This window comes from Anabrus simplex, chromosome 3 (assembly GCF_040414725.1).
Source record: "Anabrus simplex isolate iqAnaSimp1 chromosome 3, ASM4041472v1, whole genome shotgun sequence".
NCBI lineage: Eukaryota > Metazoa > Arthropoda > Insecta > Orthoptera > Tettigoniidae > Anabrus > Anabrus simplex.
Genome location: NC_090267.1, coordinates 206,965,827 through 206,988,029, shown reverse-complemented (window position 1 = coordinate 206,988,029; position 22,203 = coordinate 206,965,827). Strand labels below are relative to the sequence as shown.

The 22,203-nt window shown below is 37.0% G+C and overlaps 1 protein-coding gene across 1 annotated transcript in view; it reads right to left on the bottom strand.

The window, feature by feature from the left end:
• Positions 1-2,201: 2,201 nt before the first annotated feature.
• Positions 2,202-22,203, bottom strand: part of LOC136866151 (protein tramtrack, beta isoform) — a 625,536-nt gene continuing 605,534 nt past the window's right edge. Inside the window, exon 5 of the mRNA XM_067142866.2 lies at positions 2,202-2,574. Within this exon, the coding sequence (XP_066998967.1) occupies positions 2,333-2,574 (242 nt within the window). The 3' untranslated portion in view covers positions 2,202-2,332. The remainder of the gene's footprint in view (positions 2,575-22,203) is intronic.

The following is a 22,203-nucleotide window of genomic DNA, read 5'->3' as shown; positions in this document are numbered from 1 at the left end:
AATTCACATTCACTTATGACATCATAAAACATAGTTATCAATGCAGATTTGAGGTATGTTCACGTTTTAAGCAGTTTAAATGGCACGAACCCATAAAACTTCTTTTTTCTTTAAAATGATATAAATATTTTCATGAAATGCATGTAAACAGAATTCTAAGTAATGCCATACTGCCAAAAGCAAAAAATAATCGTACTAGTGATTTATTTCAAGAAAATGAGATCACAATTTTAATTTTACTTTTATACTTTTAAAACATATTTTAATTTTAATCAAGTTTAATTCACTATCATCACACGTATACCCCACACCCTGATTTTTATGCGGAAATTTTACAACCGGAGCCAGGCTGCATAGCTCAGACGGTAGAGCATTTTGGCCTTCTTAGCTTAAGTTGGAAGGCTCGATCCTGGCTCAGTCCGGTGGTATTTGAGTGGTTGGCCTTGTGTCGATAGATTTACCAGCACATAAAAGAACTCCTGCAGGACCCGCAGGTCAAAATTCTGGCACCTCAGTATCTCCAAAAAAACTGTAAAAGTATGATAGTTAATGGGACGTGAAACCAATAACACTATTTTTCAGAAACATACCACTGTACCATCTATCAGCATATTTACAATTTTACTTTCTGTTGATAAATCTTAAATTTTGAAAAATATAAGGAAAATGTACTGGAACTGTATAATGTTGTGTATCACTAGCAAAAAACATTGGTTTTATGTAATGTTCTTCCTTATAGTAATTTATTTATGTTTCTAGTTAAAGCAAGAATGCAATTACAATAAACTGCTTTAATAAGTAAATTCTTTAAACATTGCTAGGCCGAATAGCTCAGACATTAGAGTGCTAGCCTTCTAAGACCAAACTGTCAAATATGTTAGCCTCATGTGATAGATTTACTGGCACATTAAGGAACTCCTGCGAGGTTAAATTCTGGCACCTTGGCATCTGCCAAAAACCATACAAGTCATTAGTGGGATATAAAACCAATAACATTATTATTGTTATTATTATCTTTAAATAGTATAAATTAAGTTATTTGTGAGTGTAGGAAGATATTACATATTTTGTTGTTGTAATAACATATTTGGTTAAACTGAACTTTAAGGTTAATCATATCATTATCTCCATGTAACTGATTCTTTGAGTTCTGATAAGCTCAGTTCATGTGAAAGTTTTTCTCAGCAATACGTTTTACCAAAAGCAATCTTGGAACTAGCTTATTTATTTTGATATTCTAGTGTGACAGATTTTCTGTTAAATGTTGGATTTTTTTTTACAAGTTGCTTTATGTCACACCAACACAGATAGGTCTTATGGCGTTAGTAGGATAGGAAAGGGCTAGGAGTGGGAAGGAAGCGACCGTGGTCTTAATTAAGGTACAGTCCCCAGCATTTGCCTTGTGTGAATATGGAAAAAAAAACAGAAAACCATCTTCAGGATTGCCAACAATGGGGTTCGAACCCACTATCTCCTGAAAGCAAGCTCAAAGCTGCATACCTGTAACCGCATGGCCAACTCGCTCGGTATTAAATTTATCAAGATTTTACTCTTCAAATTTTATCATTTAAATCTTTAGTTTGAATTCCAAATAGATTCTACTTAACAATTCATGAATAGGAGTTCTTGAAATTCTGATCTATCTTGAGTCAATACATTCATCAATTTTGATGTTTTTAGGAGATTTTTTATGATTTTTATTGTTTATCAAGTACAGGTTGCTTCTTTATTTGTTCCTTACCATTCAGATGTATATTTTTTTGTCTTTCACAGCAAAATGCATTTTATTTTTAACATTTTTTTGAAATTCAATTAATATTGTACCCTTTTTATAAAATGTTTTAAGCTTTGTCAGTCCTTGCAATCTTGCAAATCAAGAAAGCAAGAAAATAAAAATTAGGACAGAATCTCTTAAGAATGCATTAAAAACAGTTATTTTTGTCTTTTTTCAACCTCAGGCCACTTGACAATTGAAAATTCATTCCTAAGAGCTTCCAATTTGGTACTTCTGAGGCTTGATATAGTCTATACGCTACAGTTTGGAGGCCCTTGTGGTACAGGATCAGCATCAAATAGTTATACACTGTCCATGCATGAAATCTAAAGAAACTTGGCAGACTTGTAAATAGTACAATGATGTAAAATAATGAAAGGAAATGAACAAAGGAAGTGAATGACAAACATCACGCAACACTGTTAAAAGTATGAAAAAAGTTCAAACTAGACTTCTAGTGGAAATACAAACAGAACAGTACCATTATTTTACTAATAATGAACAATTCTTATCTTAGACAAAATTAATGGTCTCGATTCCGCTCGTCAATTTCATATTTCATGTATATGTATTCCACATGATTCTGTCTTGATGTTTGAGCCGAATGTGGCCCTTTAAAGTATCACTGCGGCTATATGATGCAGGACAGTATGGACACTGTGACCTATCCTCTGTATGGCTGTGGTAGTGGTGCCAGCGGTTTGTAACCTCCTTGCCACATGCTCGACACTTCCATAAGAAGGGATTATCTGGATTCTGACCAAACATTTCTGCATATGAAAGGGTTGGTTGGCCTATGTCTGGAATAGACAAACAGAACTAAACTGTACTAAGCCGTTCTGCTCATGCATTATAAGAACAATTGACATTATGACTTTAGATGCTTATAAAATGTGAAAGCAAGAAGAATCTTGAAGATGTAAAACAAAATGGAAACAAAATCACATGACAAATAGAAAGAAAGTAACAAATAACTGCACAAGAAAATAATAGGAAACAAAGAGGAAAGTGTACTTTTGAAATTAAGAGATGTGTAGAATTAATATTAAAAACTTACCTTTTTCTTTCACCATAACAGAGTATAAGAGTGCTTGTTTGTTCTTTTCCAGCACTTAAAGAGTAAAGGGAGCTGAGAGAAAGAAGAGTTTATAGAAAATCATGCAGTTGTTCACAGAGACATAAATGTATATGGTTCTGCACTGGGAGATGATTTTATTGCCACTGAGGAAATGTTTCAGATTTGAGGAAAAGCTTAGATTTTAAGATAGTCCATTCAATAATAATTGTTGCAGTAGTCTAAGAGAAATTACTGAAGAAGAAAAAAATTGAAAATAGATTCTTTAAAGACGTATTATTAGATTCCAGTGAATGTGATAAGAACCAATGTACAGGATTAGCTCATTACCATCCTGTTTGTGTGATGTACATATTATAATAAAGTGTGTTTTAAGGTACCAAACTTCAAATATCATTAGTAAAATGTACTAAATATTTTTCTGAATTCTTCACACGGAGAAGAACAGAAGAAATATTATATCTTTTTTAGCTTAGGATTTTCTGCTATTATGTACTAACAACAAAATACATATTTTTGTTTGTTGGGATGCTTCACTCTTCTATGTCAGGTTCTATTGTGTGCTCTTGGTAAGATGTTTCTTTTCCATCAACAACCACTTCTCCTCTTCCTGGCAGTCAATATTTTCCCCTTCAATATCATAGGTGAATTTCGATGATAATGATGTATACTGTGTCATATACAGATAATAATCTCATATACAGTATACATACAGGAAACAAATGGAGACCAGTGACGTACCAGCATGCACGAATAGAGAACATATAAAAGAAACAGGTGGATCAAAATTTTTTGGACTGGACAAGTTGGCCATGTGGTTAGGGGTGCACAGCTGTGAGCTTGAATCCGGGAGATAGTGGGTTCGAATCCCACTGTCGGCAGCCCTGAAGATGGTTTCCCATGGTTTCCCATTTTCACACCAGGCAAATGCTGGGGCTGTACGCTAATTAAGGCCATGGTTGCTTCCTTCCAACTCCTAGCCCTTTCCTTTCCCATTGTAGCCATAAGACCTATCTGTGTCGGTGCAACGTAAAGCCACTAGCAAAAAAATTTTAAAAAAAATTGGTTACAGTCTTCATCAGTGGAGGATAGAATATGATGGTGACTATTGTTAAACAGTACATGCAGTACATGCTGGAAGAAAGGTGCGGTTTTCTCATGTTAAGGCCATGTGATTTCCTAGCCCTGAGCACCAGTTAATGTCCAACTTTGGAATCTCTAAGGCTAGGTTTATACTAGTAAGTAGGCTAACTTGTGCAAATTATTGCTGCTAATTGTTGCAAGGCACTTGTTGCTGGGTTTAAATTTCATGCAAGAAAACTAAGCAAGTTATCTGCACAAGTTTTTTACAAGTAACTTGCAGCAATAACTTGCAGATACTGTGCACATGTACTTGCAGTGCCAGTCAACCAAAACGGCAACATACAGGCAGATCGTATGTGCTGCAGCTCTCCAATTCTTATGAATAGATCCCAGATTTCCATGCACTATCAAATCTCAAAATATGCATGCATTCATGCATTATCATATGGCAAAACATGCACAATAAACTGGAAAATATGCACTATCAAAATTCAGTTCCTTTTGAAACATTGTACAACAACTACTGTAATATCTCCAAATTGTCTTGATTTAAGCTCGTCCGTTTATTTGTCAGCACAGAAAATGATCTTTCTGCGTCACAAGAAGTGACAGGTGCATACTTAAATGAAGACATTTGGGACAAAGTGAGGTCAAATTGTACGTCTTTTGCATTTTCACCACAATGCATCTTATATAAGCTTGACGAATTCAAAGTCAGGATTTGAACGGATCACTCTGTTCGAACTATCTCTAGCTGCCGCAGCTACTTCTCCATACGATGATTGCAGATACCTTTGAATGTCCTCAATAACTAGTAATGACTGCCTGCTGCAACAACAAAGACGTGTGATGAGTGAGAGTTCCGGGTAGGAAATTCCAGGATAACAACAGAAGAGATTTCAGTGCAAAACCAATGTTTCTAAGCTGCTATCTCATTAACGCGTAATCACAGAAGTGTGATACAAGTTTTTTGTTTGTCAAACAGAGGAATAAATGAGTCGTCAATGAGTAATGCACAATTTAAGGTTCACTTTATAGCAATAGCAATTATCCCGAAGAATTACAAATATCGACGTGGGGACTTCCGGCTTACATCAATGTTTACTCAAGCAACAGATAAGAAAGTGCTTGATTAATTGGATTATAGGACCTCTACTCTATGTACTAACTTTGGTTGTAACATAGGATGCCAGGAATACATTCTCTCCGTCGCTCAATAATAGACATACTGAATAACATGAAAAAATGGTCCCAAATTCTGCACACCAACATTCATAAAGGCACTAACATACAAGTTAACATTATATATGCGTAAAAGTCAGAAGAAAAGTCATATTATGCAAAATATTAAAAGTCCAGTTATTCGCTTTTAAATCCAAAATCTTCAAAATATGCATTATGCATGAATTTTATGCTAAAAAGGCCAAAACATGCAAATATGCAGGTAAAAAGAAAGGTTATTTGGAATCATTAAGCCATAAAATGAATATTTGCTAAGTTTGAAAAGTGTAACAAGCTTATTTAAAAACATGCATTTGCATGGAAATCCGGGCTCTACTTATGAATAAAGGGAAAAAGAGGAAGGGTTTGGTTAGGGACTGGATACTCAGACGACTACAGTAGGGAGCCTACAATAATCTGGTGCATGAATTGAGAGTAGAGAATGTGGATAGCTTTCAAAATATTTGTAAAATATCCACAAATTATCTGGAGTGTATATTGACGTTCATTAGAACGAAGTGGAAATGTGTTATATGACAAAGTTTCTGCATGATTAATTTTTTTATTTTTACAAGTTGTATTACGTTGCATTGACACAGATAGGTCTTATGACAACAATGGAATGGGAAGCGGCCGTGGTCTATTTAAGGTATAGCCCCAGCATTTGCCTGGTGTGAAAATGGGCAACCACAGAAAACCATCTTCAGGGCTGCCAACATTGGGGTATGAACCCACTATCTCACGAATGCAAGCTCACAGTTGCGTGCCCATAACTGCATGGCCAACTCGCTCAGTGCATGATTTTCTCCTAGAGATCAAACTCACAATAAACAGGCTCACCCACTTCATACCTGCAGTAAACGACAAAGAGATACAAATTTGTTTGGTAAAAACACTGCTAGAAAATATAATTTCATTCTAATTCAACTATTCAAAATTTATACATTTTGGCAAATTTACATTCGGTGCATGTGGGCACATTTTATGTCATATGGTAGTACTACCCTCCGGTCTAAAATGTTCCACTGCCCAGTACTGGAATTTTCCTCATCCGAAAATGCAGCTGCTGCTTCGATCAAATGAGTTATGAGAAGTCTCTCTGAAATGCCGGTACATTACATGATAGTTTAAACATTTGAGTAGTTGGGGACTTGCCCTAACAAAATTCACCTCATCTCCTAAATAAGACAGGTGTAAAATTTCATAAAATCACAACCTAAAACACAATGCACAGTACATTGACATCTCAGCAAGCAGCTATGGTAATACATATTCTGTAACAGAAACAAAGAATCCACAACCATGCTCTCATATGCAAAAAATAAATAAATAGGCTTACCTTTGCTAAAGGAACATACTTTGTCTAAAATCGTTGCTATGCTACTCTCTGTAATTTTCATAGCAGAAAAATAGGCCACCACGACTCGGCTGGCATCCCTGCGGAGCCACTTTCTATTTTTACAAGTTTCTTCACTTCCTAGGAAAACTGTGTTTTCAGGTTGTACCATTTTCTCAGTATTTCATTTGGTGGCATGTTAAAGACCTCTGCATTGGTACTGAAAGCATTGGGTGTCTTAATTCTGTCTTTGAATTCACTGATGTGAATGTCCCAAATTTCTGTGAAGCTCTTGATGTTTTGTATTAATTCTCTAGTGTCCTTCCTGAACCATTGAATATATGTGTGGTGCGTGGTGATTATTTGAATTTAATTATGTTTTCTAAATTAAATTACAATATACAGAGAAATAAATTTGCAAAATGTGATCATCTACTTACCAACTTCCACTTTCCACTTGCACAAAATAGGATCAGATTCTTTCTCTGCAAGCAACTTGTGGAAGCTCATGACGTGACCTTCACACTGCTAGCATGAGATTGGCTGCAAGCAACTTACCCAAGAAATTGCTAACCACTGCAAGTCAGCTTGCTGAGGAATTTAGACTTGCAAAAGGTGCAGCAAGTTGCTCCATGCAAGTAAATTGCTTCAATACCTTGCTAGTGTAAACGTAGCCTAAGTGAAAGAGGGTGGGAAGATTGGGATAAATGTTAAAGGACATAAAATATGAGACAATCATCACTGGTGTGGTAGTCAGAAATGTGGTTTCCTCAAATTGTGTGGTTGAGGAAAGAGACAGTATGTTTCACCACTGCAGTTTTTTCAGGTTGGCTGGGGTGACAATGGCACTTAAATTCTTTCAGCCTATAATGTTAATGCTGCATTTGGTGGTCCTTATATAATAAACCTTCCCATATGAATAAGGAGAAGCCTCCATGGCTCAGGTGGCAGTGCATCGTACTCTCACCGCTGGGTTCCGTGGTTCAAATCCTGGTCACTCCATGTGAGATTTGTGCTGGACAAAGCGGAGGTGGAACAGGTGTTTCTCTGGATACTCTGGCTTTTCCCTGTCATCCTTCATTCCAGCAACACTCTCCAATATTCAATCAATCAATCAATCAATACTGATCTGCATTTATTATATCTGTCAGTCATTAATAATTCCCTAGAGGAGCAGGAGCGGCCATACCTTACGTGTTGAAGTGCTGCAGCACGTTGTCTATTTGAAAAATAAATTACTGTATTAATATTATCTACAATCAAATAAAGTGCAATGAAAAATATGTCAGCCAAAGAATAGGAAATCATCCAACTCCCCTCACAACCAGATAACTAGTCGTGTGCTCCACGCCAGGTGCTGTGCAGATCACAGCTCAGCAAGAATTTCTAAGCTTTTTGGCAGAAAGCAGGAACTCTGCCTTTTGCGCACACGTGCCCAACTTTTCCAATGTGCTGTGGAAACAACAGCTAAGACATCACTTCACAGCGATTCGTTCGACCACAGAGAGGCAGCACTGGTCACAGTTGCATTTCGACTGAAATGAGAATGTTGCAGGTAGCACCCTCTTGACTCAGCAGTAGTATTTAAGAGGGGATCACTCAAAGCAAATGGGAAAATAAAATACTGTAGAGGAAGCCATCAGTTATTCCTGCCAGTTTTAATACTCCCAACTTGCCTATTCCATAGCCAAATTTGTAAATCGATGAACTATAAAAAATGTACTTTTTATGTTGTCAAAATAAGGACATGATATTGTGATTTCCTTTAGTTACAAAATGTCTAGTTTATAAATTTCACTATAACAACATAACATGTAATTTTGCATTACAACATTGGTGGTTTTATTTCAATGATTTTGATAACATTGAGAAGTTCTGTTTTGCGCGCTCACACCAAGTTGTTTCTGAGTTCGTGAATGTTTTATCATTGCAGGTGTTATTGTGTGTTTAATTAGTTTTGTATGAGGAATGTGTATATGTGTTGGGGTTGTTTGCATGATTGTTTGGAATGGAGAACTCAGCGGAGAGCTTCTTGAAAACCGCATATGTTTCTAAATATTTTTATTTTTTGGAGGGGGGGATGGGTAACAGAACACAATTGAGTTTCTGCACCAGCCGCCCCTGAAGAGGAGAATGACAGGCTTCGACAGCCGGTACAATTCCTATCCTCACCGCTAGATGGGGCTTCAGTCATTCCATCCCTGACCTGGTTGAACAATTGGAAACAGGCTGTGGATTTTTGTTTTCATATGAATAAGGAATGTGGTACATAGCACGGGATATTTTTCTTGTGAATTTTGATGTTGTGGCACTTCAAAGCCTATTACCAAACTAGTGCAGCCTTCCTTTGGGAAGCTAACAAATGAAAAGGAAGTGTACCTGAAGCTCCAGTAAAATTCTGCAAAAGCTCACAAGGCATGTGAGAGTAAGGCAGTTTTTTAAAAATAATTTGAATATAGAGTTATTACAGATAAATATGATCAGCCTGTTCCCCATGACTTTACCCCTGTAGCTTTTATGTGTGGTAAAAGTTAAAACAAACTATTTGCCATAAAATTTCATTAATTTCAGATAGTAAACTATGCTAATCAATTAACTTTATCTGCAGAAGTCAGCAGTATGAATTTTTTTAAATTTACAATTTTGCTTTACGTTGCACTGACACAGATGTATCTTAATGGCAACAATGCGATAGGAAAATGCTAGGAGTGGGAAGGAAGTGACCGTGGCCTTAATTAAGGTACAGCTCTAGCATTTATCTCTGCTGGCCCCGTGGTGTAGGGGTAGTGTGCCTGCTTCTTAACCGGAGGCCCCGGGTTTGACTTCCAGCCAGGTCAGCGATTTTTACCTGGATCTGAGGGCTGGTTCGAGGTCCACTCAGCCTGCATGATTGGAATTGAGGACCTACCTGATGGTGAGACAGCGGCGCCAGTCTAGAAAGCCAAGAATAACGGCTGAGAGGATTTGTCGTGCTGACCACACGACACCTCGTAATCTGCTGACATTCAGGCTCAGCAGCAGTCGCTATAGCAAGACCGTAACGGGCCACATGGCCCAATACTTGGAAGGATGATGATGATGATGATGATGATGATGATGATGATGATGATGATGATGATGATGACATAACCTCTCCAGCCCAAATGCCAAGCTCACCTTCCCGGGATGAACAAACCTGTTCCCACAGACAAGGCCCTGTCGACTGAGTCATGGCAGTATAACCGTTACATCAATTACGGAGGAAATGCTGTACTTTCAGCTAGTCCATTAGCTGAGAGGTGGCAGCCTCACCAATGGTCTTACTTCCTTCAGGTTAGCAACCTGTCAGAAGGACATTTGATTGCTTTCAAGTCTTGCAAAAAGAAAAATGCAAGACCGTAATGGGACACAAGGCCCAATACTTGGAAGGAAGATGATGATCTAATATTTCCTGTGTCACCTGACTTCGTTTGACTTCACTCCATTTCTTTTGTTTAGGATTTATTTACTTTCATCTTGATACTTCTCCAAGGCTGTGTTCATACCATTCAACAATTTCTCCAGATCCCTTCAGACTGAGATGAAATAACAATATCAATGGTAAATCTCAGAGTTTTGATTTCCTCTCCCTGGATTGTGATTCCCTTTCCAGATTTTTCTTTGATATCCTTTATTAGCTGTTTTATATAAACACTGAAAAAGGTAGAGGGCAGCCTACAGCCTTGTCTCACTCCTTTCTGGATTGCTGCTTCTTTATTCATAGTCCTCTATTCTTATCACTGCAGACTAATTTTTTTGTACAGATTGTAGATAATCCTTCTTTCTTGGTATCTGATCCCGATCACCTTCAGATTCCCAAGTAGCTTGGTCCAATCAACATTATCAAATGCCTTTTCTAAATCTATGAATGTCATGTATGTTAACTTGTCCTTACTTTGATCCTCAGGCATAAAGTCACGATTGCTTTATATGTTTCTACATACAGTAATTGTATCAATAATTTTATCACTGTCTTGATTTATGGTTGTAATATATTTGTGTAGTATACAGTGTTCCTACTTCCTTTCTATGATGATCCTGTAGACATTCATTACAAGATTACAGCTATAAGTAAGATTCTATTAGAATAAAATTTATTGTAGCCACCTATTCAATACAATTCAATGATTGTTATCTTCGATACGGGACAAACATGAGATCAGTTACTCATAGTAAGATTACAGCTGTCATATTTTGGACACATTATGAGAAGCTTTGATTCATTAGAGAAGACTATTATGCTTGGGAAGGTGGAGGGGTCTTGGATACAAGGGCAGCCAGCATTGAGATGAATAGACTACATCAAATCCAACATGAACATGTCACTGAAGGATCTGAAGTATATGGGTGATGACCAAAACATCTGGAGGCAGTCCATTCATGCAGTCGCCAGGAGTCAACGTCGACTTGATGGTACCTGATCATCATCATCATCATCATCATCATCATCATCATCATCATCATCATCATCATCATCATCACCACAGTATTCCATGAAGTCAGGTGATGTAGGAAATATGAGATTAGGAAATGAAGTCTTAAAGGAAGTAGTGAATATTGTTACCGTACTTGGGTAGTAGAATAACTAATGATGGCAGAAGTGAGGAAGTGGGGAGGACATAAAATGCAGACTAGCACAAGCACAGTATTTCAGTATTTCCTTCCTCTGACATATATATATTTATTCACAGAACACACCGTTGTGAACTGTGCATCAAAGTAGGTGGAGGCATGTAGAAAATCTACTGTAATCAAAGCAATGTGCGTATTGTTTCATTTATTCAGTATTTCATTCCATTTGCAAAATTGTGAGTGAAGGAATACACAATCATGGAGTGGCAGCATTGGATCTTCGAGCATGTTAAATAATAGAGAACATCACTGCGACCAACAGATGAGAAGAGAAACGATTTAGTGCATTCCTTGACTGACAAATGTGTTCTAATTACAGTGTTTTCCTGTACTATGTGTGCAGTTTCAGCTGTTTAATAAACAAATTGTAGATATTACCTATAAGAGATAAGGCCAATTCTCTGCAAGTCGAATGAGGAAACTTGTGCATATGTGCGGAGCATTATCTCTGTCTCCATCATACAGCCCACTTCCCCTCCCTCCCCTCCTCTTCCCTGAAGCACGGCAGTGGCTTGTGCTCTGGCATAATAAATAGGGTGAGTTCACCAGTTTGAATCGTACGCCCGGATGTAACAAAGTGACCTTATTTTTTCAAAAAGAAAAATTTTCTCTACCAATCCGATTGCACCATCGTTCTTAACATAACACGATGAGCATCCCTGATTTTTTTGTCGGAATAGTTATTATACACCGTGTATGTTGCTAACAAGATAACAAAGTCAACAATAACCGGGCAAGTTGTTTGTGTGGTTAGAAGCGCACAGCTGTGAACTTGCATCCGGGAGATAGTGGGTTCGAACCCCACTGTCGGCAGCCCTGAAGATGGTCTTCCATGGTTTCCCATTTTCATACCAGGCAAATGCTGGGACTGTACCTTAATTAAGGCCACAGCCGCTTCCTTCCCACTGATAGGCCTTTCCTATCCCAGCGTTGCCATAAGAACTATCTGTGTTGGTACGACGTAAAGCCAATTGTAAAAAAAAAAAAAAAAAAAGTCAACAATAAAAATAGCCATATTATGCATTGATGGAAGGTGGAGTAAAAGGAGTCTACATGTAATATTTTTTTCATTATATATTTTTCCTGACTGATTAGATTAAAAATACAGATACTGGTAATTATCAGACAGACTTTACAGATAAAAATGGTAAATGAAACACAGATCCATATGTAGGTTATCTTTATTCAAATACATAAGCCTACAATAGAATACATTGACTAAAGTACTCATATTGTATAAAAGAGATCAATATTTGCATATAATAATTTACAATAATTTTACATTTGAATGAACCTATATATCCCACCATGGAGAAATTTTTAGTATTAATCCACTAAAAAGCAAGCAATTAATCTGCAATGTGAAAATTGGAGTATGGGTCAGCTAAAGTACAATAGAAACTTCAGAAAGAAGCAGAGGAGTGTACAGACAAGGAAAGGGAAGACAGCAAACTGAATAATAATAATAATAATAATAATAATAATAATAATAATAATAATAATAATAATAATAATAATAATAATAATAATAATAATAATAATAATAATAATAATAATAATAATAATAATAATAATAATAATAATAATTGTCATTATTATAGTGTCATAAAAGTCATAAGAGAAAGACAGAAACATAATTGAAACTTTTGTAGCCCAAATAATGGTGCCAGAAATAAGACTCTCTCATGTCATAGAAACTTCTGATTTATAAATGTTAAATTCTTCTACTGGATGTTACTAAGCCTGAATCACTGTTCAGATCATATATATGACTGATCAAAACCTGCTTTCATTACCAAGATTACTAAACTAGGACTGACAAGCTGCACAGTCGGAATATCCGATGCAAAATTCCACGACTAGCAGTGGTTATTATCAAAGTTGTTTTACAGTGTTTTTATGTACCTGCTCTAGACAAACCTTTGGATAGTAATCTTTCTTTAATTCAATTTCAGAAATAAACCTTGTAAAGAATTTTGTCACATGATATGATTTAGTCTCCGAAGTTCTATTCATGGAGTGGAGAGCAGGCCCGCACACAGAATCTGTTTTTTGGGGGGACAGGGGGTAAAACAGAAAACTAATTTAATCTAGAGTGACATTTGATATAATAATATAACTGAGATTCAATCATACCTAACTGTTGGATTGCAATAACGTTAATGACATTTTTAATATGCAAAAGCAAAATTGTATTGCCATGCTTTTATTTACAACTAGCTGATGAACTGTGCTTTGCAACGGAATTCTCAGAAAGACTGTCTTTGTGGTTTTTCCAACTGAAGTCAACATAGATCATTACAATGATGTCAGTGAGAATGTAGCAATTAAACGCAATGTTATCATATAAAATACTCAATCAAATGAAAAACTGCACATTTTCTCACTTTTAATGAACAGCACTATGCTGCCGATCTAACAGTCCAAAATTCCAATGCTGGAATGACCAGGAAGCAGACAGCAGTAAACATTCCCCTGTCATTATTCCGTTAAATGTGCACACTGCTCATTCTAATCAGTGCCTCAGAGTAGGGATTGAATAGTTGGAATGCTATGATGAATCGTGTTACATACCAGTAGTATCAGAAAATTTATGAACCAGAGGAAAGGAAGGGCATGCTAAAGAAGAGAGATCTAACACTCCAACTACTTCTGCCAATATTCAGGCAGATTGTTATGCTTGGTAATCCCATCTATCGGAGATGAGTGGCAGCAAAAGACACAAAGCACATCACAACAAACAATGGTCAATGTAATGCTTTTATTGACCAATTTTATGAGCTTCCTATGTCGTAGGCCTTCACATTTAGTTTTCTTCCGACTTTGTGATATTAGGGCATCTTATAAAATTATTTATAGCATAGAATGTAGTTCCTTATTCCCCGACTTTGCATACAGATTTGTATTAAAATCTGTTTCCCCATTTTCTCATGTCTCGGTGCTGATATGGACTTAGCAATAAAAATTCAAATTCATGAATATCTCAGTTATCACAGCCAGTACAGTATAAATGTATAAGACATAAACGATTAGAAATTTAATACTATATAACTTTAGTTATGTAGTATTTATTGATAGGATCACTAATAACATAAAAATTTGAGAATTAAATATCAGGCCTTCCCCTAAACTACCATTTCACTCTATGTGAATAAAAGTATTTATGGCCTAGATTGTAGCAATTTATTCCACAACTTTACATACCAATTTTTATTAAATTCTCTTCAGCCATTTTCTCGTGATGCACGTACATACATAGAGACAGATAGACAGACAGATATTATGGAAAATTAGAAAGTGCATTTCCTTGTTACAGTGGACACAACCGATACAGAAATACAATTATTATTAAATTCTGAACAATGTACAGACAAAACTCTTATCTATATATACAAAAGAACATGTCCTGACTGACTGACTGACTGACTGACTGACTGACTGATTGACTGACTGATTCATCATCGCCGAGCCAAAACTACTGGACATCAAAATGAAATTTTGAGGACACATTTATATTACAATGTAGGTGCTTGCTAAGGGAGGATTTTTGGATATTCCATTGCTAAGGAGGTAAAAAGGGGGGTGAATTTTTAAAATTAGTGTATCTATATCTCAAAACTTTAAAAGTTTACAGATGTAAAAATTGGTATTCAGGATCTCCTTTAAAAATAAAGAAACACCAATTTTTTTTTTGTTTTCAGAAACTCCCACTAGTAGGGGTAATGAAATGAAATGAAATGGTGTATGGCTTTTAGTGCCAGGAGTGTCCGAGGACAAGTTCGGCTCGCCAGATGCAGGTCTTATGATTTGACGCCTGTAGGCGACCTGCGCGTCGTGATGAGGATGAAATGATGATGAAGACGACACATACACCCAACCCCCGTGCCAGCGAAATTAACCAATTAAGGTTAAAATTCCCGACCCTGCCGGGAATCGAACCCGGGGCCCGTATACCTTTAATGACGATACTTGTTTCTCAGAAACTGAAGATATTAGAGACCTGAAAATTGGTATTTGGAGTCTCCTTTAAAAATAAACACGTATTTTCTTGTTTTCGGGAAATCCAATTAATGGGGGTTAAACAGGAGTGACAAATGGGGTGAATTTTTTGAAAGACTATATCTACAGTATATCTCAGAAACGTAAAATGTTATAGACGTAAAAATTGGTATTTGGAATCTCCTGTAAAAGTAAAGAAACATAGGTGATTTGTTTTCAGAAATTCCACTTAAGGGGAACTAGGGTGAATTTTTTTTTCACTATTAGCTTTACGTCGCATTGACACAGGTACGTCTTATGGCGACGATGGGACAGGAAAGGTTTAGGACAGGGAAGGAAGCGGCCGTGGCCTTAATTAAGGTACAGCCCCAGCATTTGCCTGGTGTGAAAATGGGAAACCTCGGAAAACCATCTTCAAGGTGCGTTTTCTAAGGTGTGACTGTAGCCGCCACGGCGGCCAGAGCCGCAATGACAGGGGTCGCCATATACGTTGGCGACAGCAGCCGCAAGTGGCAGGGCTTTCCTTGACACTTGAATGGAAGAATAATAATAATAATAAGAAGAAGAATTGTTAATGTGGTATCTCGGCCCGAAAAGAAGGAAAGTGAACAGTATATTTGCATCGTACTATGAGGAAGGACGCTATAACAATTTAATTAACAGGCATCTTTTAAGTGATGAGACAAAGTTCGGGAAGTATTTCAGACTGAGTGTTAATTTAGTTATATTCTCTAACTTTTAAAAAGTGAAATTTTGAAAACGCAGTGCAATTGGTACAAGAAGCCTATCAGCCCAGCTGAGAAACTTGCACTCATTCTTGGGTATGGATATTTTAATCTTATTTTAACAGTGTTTAGCTCAGCTGAATAAGTGTTTTTACAGTAAGACATAACGATCAGTAAATCTGTGGTCATAATAAACTTCAAGACTTTTTTGCTAGTGGCTTTATGTCGCACCGACACAGATAGGTCTTATGGCGACGATGGCATACGAAAGGCCTAGGAGCTAGAAGGAAGCGGCCGTGGCTTCATTAAGGTACAGTCCCAGCATTTGCCTGGTGTAAAAATGGAAAATCACGGAAAACCTTCTTCAGGACTGCCGATAGTGGGATTCGATTCCACTATCTCCCGGATGCAAGCTCACAGCTGTGCGCCCCTAACAGCATGGCCAACTGGCCCGGTAAACTTCAAGTTTAACAAACCCGCAACTTAATTGACTGACACAACATTAATTGCACCAATATGTCAATTATTTACATGCCCATTCCATCAGTGTAATCTAGGGAATGAAGGAATCAATAAAAACGCATAAAAATGATAATGCAGAGTGGGACTTGCATTTTATTTAAAAGTACATATTACACTGTATATTCATTCCTATAAATTATGACCCAGTAATCTTGACAAGATATCAGGACTGTTTACATCTGAGCACAGCTCGTCTTTATCGGCCCTCGATTGACAGAGGAGAATGCTTGCGGAGGACGTGTTGAGCAATAATCACTTCCGTCGCAGGACTCCGGCCGCCAGCACTGCTCACTGCACCAGTGTGGTGGCTCAAGCTGCAATCACAGCGAGTTGCAGACCAAATTCAAACAGAGCATGCGCGGAGATGGAGACTGCTGTCGCTGTGCGGATACAATCACCGTTGCGGCTATAATCGCACCTTGAAAAATGCACCTTCAGGGCTGCCGACAGTGGGATTTGAACCCACTATCTCCCGAATACTGGATACTGGCCGCACTTAAGCGACTGCAGCTATTGAGCTTGGTGGGGTGAAATTTTAAAATGAGCATGTCTACGGTATATCTCAAAAACTTAACATGTTGCAGGAGTGAAAAATGGTATTTTTAAAATGTCTATTAAAATAAAGAAGCACGTATTTTTAGTTTTTGGAAAAACCACTTGGATGGGGTTGAATTCTTTTTATTAGGATACTGATATCTCAAAAACTGAAGATGTTACAGATGTGAAATTTGGTATTTGGAATGTCCTTTAAAATAACGAAATACATATTTTTTGTTTTCAAAAATCCACTTAAAGGGGGATGGGGGTAAAATAGAAAAATTATTTGAATTATTCATATGAAGATACCGTTATCTCAAAAACGAAAGATGTTGCAATGTGAAATTTGGTATTTGGATTCTGCTTTAAAAGTAAAGAAACACGTATTCCTTTGATTTCGGAAAATCCAATGAAGGTAGGGGCGGGGAGGGAAAGTATTTGAAAAATTAATTGAATTAATTGTATGAAGATACTTGCATCTAATAAAAACTAAAGTTGTTACAGACGTGAAAATTGGTATTTGGATCTCCTTTAAAAACAAAGAAAAATGCATTTCTGGGGAAAGTCATCTTGGGGGGGGGGGGGGGGAGGTGGCTTGGGTGAAAAGGAGTTGAATTCCTTTTATGAGGACACATATCTCAAAAACTGAAGATGTTACAGTCGTGATAATTGGTATTTAGAAGATCCTTTACTAATAAAGAAACAAGTATTTTTTTTTTCCGGAAAATTCACTTTATGGGGGGGGGGGGGAGGGGATGAAAGGAAGTGAAAAAAGTGAATTCTTTTTATGGGGTAACTTATATCTCAAAACTGAAGGTAACAGACGTGAACATTGGTATTTGGAATCTCCTTTAAGCTTAAAGAAACATGCCTTCTTTCTTTTGGGGGAGCGGGTCAACTTAATGGTGGTGGGGTGGAAAAGGAGTTGAGACCAATTGATTTTACTGTTCATAATATACTTGATTCTGATCATAAACAGATAATTTTTTATCTTTCCTGGGTTCGTTTTCAAGAGGCAGCTTTTCCTTTGGAGAACTTAAATTTAGATTATAGTAGATTCTCCTGACACATAAATAAAAACGTAAGCACATCTGAAATAAATGATAGGAATGTTATTGACTGTGCAATTGTTCAACTCTGTAATAAGGTCAATAATGCATGGAAGTATATAATTCGTGTCGCCAGAAATACCGCGCACTTGCGTACGTGCGACAATGGTGCTGGTCACATCGTCAGCAATGACAATCGCAGCAGATGTAATTTACCGCCAAGTAGCGGTCTTGCATCTTGCTGCGGCGTCCAGAACAACAATAATAATAATAATAATAATAATAACCTAAATTCAACGAATATCAGCCACCCTAATAATAATAATATTAATTTTCTGGACTGTCGTCAAAATGTGCGGACCATGCTGGGAACGGGTCCTGACCAGGTAATGACTACGAATGCAGTCCGCCATGGCACCCAAGACGACACCACACTGGATCTCCTCAAGGATTTGTCCATATTAAAAATGCCTATAGGAAAAGATGGCAAAGATTTAGGGACCCAACTGACCGGGAAGAATACCTGGAGCTAGCCTGGGAAGTACGAAATAGATTGCTGGAAAGAAAGATTGGAGAATGGGAGGAACTTTGCCGTCAGATCGCAAATTTTGTTGAATTATATATAATATGTTAAGTATTCAATTATAAATTCCAGTATAATACCGTAGCGAAGCACGGGTGTCTTGCTAGTTTTATATATATATATATATATATATATATAGATTAGCTGCACATACCTGTTGACACCCACATGGATGAAAAATATATATTTTCTAAAAATATAGTCATACGATTTTCATAGAATATGAAACAAATGTGACACTAACACAAGGTTATAAAATAAAGTCTAATCTTAGGGATCGGGCAAAAATGTCAGGGTTCACATTAACATGTTGGTTAACAGCTAAATGTGCTGGTCCATTCAGTCTATCTTCTTTCATTGTTGAGTGCAAGTAAGGTTTTAGTCAACTCAGACAGCTAAAACTTTGCTCACAACTGCAGGTTATTACAGGATGGATGGTAAAAATTCGAAGCAATGTTTGAATGTTTGGGAAGAAACTCTCTGAGCACTGTGCCATGCGTCTTGGTAGGTGTGCTAGGTACCAAGTGATGAGCCCAACCTAGCACACGGGGGTGAAACGCTGGCAACCAGGAATGAGTCAGCTGGAAAATCTATAATGTCCAATAACAGACCATTTATATTGGTATTATAAATTTACTCATTCGGGACAAATATGTATTTCAGATTCCCTATGGGAATCAACATCTATATCATCTGATGGCCAAGCAGGCATCAATTATTGGTACTGAGACAAAGTCTCTCATAGTGCATTGGCACTGCTGGTGGCTTCTAGTAGCCTACGCAGTGGCCTCCACGGTATGCACTAGCCATGCGTCTTGGTAGGTGTGCTAGGTACCAACTGATGAGCCCAACCAAGCACACGGGGGCGAAACGCTGGCAACCAGGAATGAGTTAGCTGGAAAATTTATAATGTCCAATAACGGACCATTTATATTGGTATTATAAATTTATTCATTCGGGACAAATATTTCAGATTCCCTATAGGAATCAACATCTATATCATGTTATTACTATAAGTATGAATAGTTGACTGTATATCAGAGAAGATTTTATACACCTTGCTAGGTTTTCAGCAGTTTGTTAGGAGCTCAAACTTTATGCTGTCAGGAGATATTTTGCTTTTGAAGATAGTTGCCAACGTCAAGACGATGAAATTCACCTGATGGTTCCTGTACTCGTGTTCATAGTTCTTCACCTGGGGCACTGATGTACAGCTGTTTCTGTGCCTCTGTACTAGTACTTGAAGATACTAATAGTATACTAGTGTTTACAGTATATGTGGAACTTTTAGATACATCTGTTGCTTTCCACATACTTTTCCCCAAATATATTACAAATTACTACAGTAAAGATAAATAGTAAAATATTTCTAACTAAATTACTCATTCTTAATTTGTCATATTATTTGCTATTTTAAATCCATAAAATTCTTAACATTTATCTGTGTAAAATTTACTATTTATCTGAGGAATTTAAGGATTTTAGTGCTGGGTGCAGGCCTGATGAAGAGAGTTAGCAAACTGTATATAGTCTCCCATCCATGTACTTCAAAGGATATGTTTGTACCTTAGGCAGCAAAAGCTGAATTCACATAAAAATTTTGGTGAAAATATTGCTTATAATGAAATGCCAGTATATTAACCATGACACCAAACAAGTTAGCTCAGTGTATAATGGTCAATTATAGTTGCTTGCTCTGTACTCAGGGGACAGGAGGATTTGAATCCCCCATCACCCATCCTCAAAGTGATTTTCCATGGTTTCTTTATTTCAACTCCATGCAAATGCCAGGATGGTACCTTTCTCAAGGCCACAGCTGCTTCTGCTTTGTTCCCATTCCTAACCTGTACAACTATACCTACATTGACAGACAACATCCTCACACAGCAGTACATATAGTTCATCTTCAAGGGGTATACTGGGAAAAGCAGCTATAGAACTGGTGAGCTGAATATGACCTTGGACACTCCCGGGATTAAAAGATGCCATATGCTTAAAATATTTTTTTTTAAATGACCATAATGTGGATGGTTGCACATCTTTAATTCAGTATGTAAATTATACATAAAACTTTGAACATCTGCTGTGATGTGGATGCGATTCAGCTATGTATTGTGTTCTGGGACTGTTTGTTGTCATTGCACGCACAGCGTCCGTTTCCAGACACATGTTCGTAGGACATTTTTTTCCTCCATTTCCAGTCAGGAATCATTTCCTGCAGTGTGTTGGTTTTATTAAAGTTCACCCTGTATAATAAACAATGATGGCGACAGTGCACTTCCTTGCTTGAGACCTTTTCTTTGTGTGTATAAAATGTTTCAGAGTCACCATTCCCCACTTGTACACTGCTTTTACTCTCATGATAAAATATTTTTATCTTGTTAATTAATGATTTTGGCACATTCTTTTTCAGTAGGCATTCCCATATATGTTTTCTCTTAACTGTATCATAAGTAACTGTGTTTCTATTACATCCCTCAGTCTTTGGTCTATGACTTCCTCCATTACTTTTTAGCCCATGTGATAACAGGGTTATACCTCTATAATTTTCACATTTCTTCCTATTTCCTTTTCTGAACAATGGTACAATGCTTCCTTGTTGCCAATCTTCAGGTATCCTTTCATCCTTCAACATGGTATTGAGGGCTCTGCATAGCCACTGTAGTCCAATGCTTCCTGCTGCCTTAATCATAACAGCATTGAATTCATCTTTTCCACTTGCTTTACCTTTGGTCATTGCTTTCACTTCCCGTTCAAGTTTCAACCATGTGATCGGGTTCTCTTCTTTTTCTCCATTTGTTATTTCCCTTTTCTTATCTTCTTCTTCATTTGAGCAGTCATCCTCTTTATAAAGTTTTTCAAAATACTTTGCCATCATCTTCTGAAGACCTTTTTTGTCATGTACTATGGATCCATCTTCTCTCTCTAATGCCTTGATTTTTTCTTGATTTATTCTTTTTGATTTTATTACTCTGTATAATAGCTTCTGATTTCCTTGACTATCTTGCTCAATTTTGTTGATAAACTCTCCCCAACATTTCTCCTTTTCTTCCTTGATACTCCTCTTTACTTGTAGTTTCAATCTTTTGTATTCCACATGTAACCTTTCTACCTTATTCTCATCCCTCTGATACATTTTTTGCTTTTCATTATCCATTTCCTTCTTCACCCTGTTCCTTTCTTTTATTTTTTAATTTAATTTTGTCTGTCCACCACCATGTCTCCTTTCCCTTAACCTTTGCTTTGGTTTTCCCACATACCTTAGTTGCTGCCTCCACAAATGTCTGTCTTAATCGTCCCACTCTTCTTCTCCACTTCGTATTTCTGTGTTAAACAACTTTCTTTTTATCCAGTCTTGGAATGTCATTCTTTTATTCTCCTCCTCCAATTCCCAAATCCTGATCTTTGGTTTCTTCAGTAAAATTTTAAGGATTTTTACTTGTTTTAATTCCACAATTAATAATCTATGACTACCTTTCATACTTTCACTGGGGATTATCTTTGTATTCATGATGTATCTTCCCCATTCTCGGTCTGTTGTTATAAAATTGATGAGTGTTCCATATTGTCCATCCCAACTATATCGGCTGATCTTATGGCTATTCCTCTTCATAAACCATGTGTCAGGTTGTGAGTTTCACAAATAGGA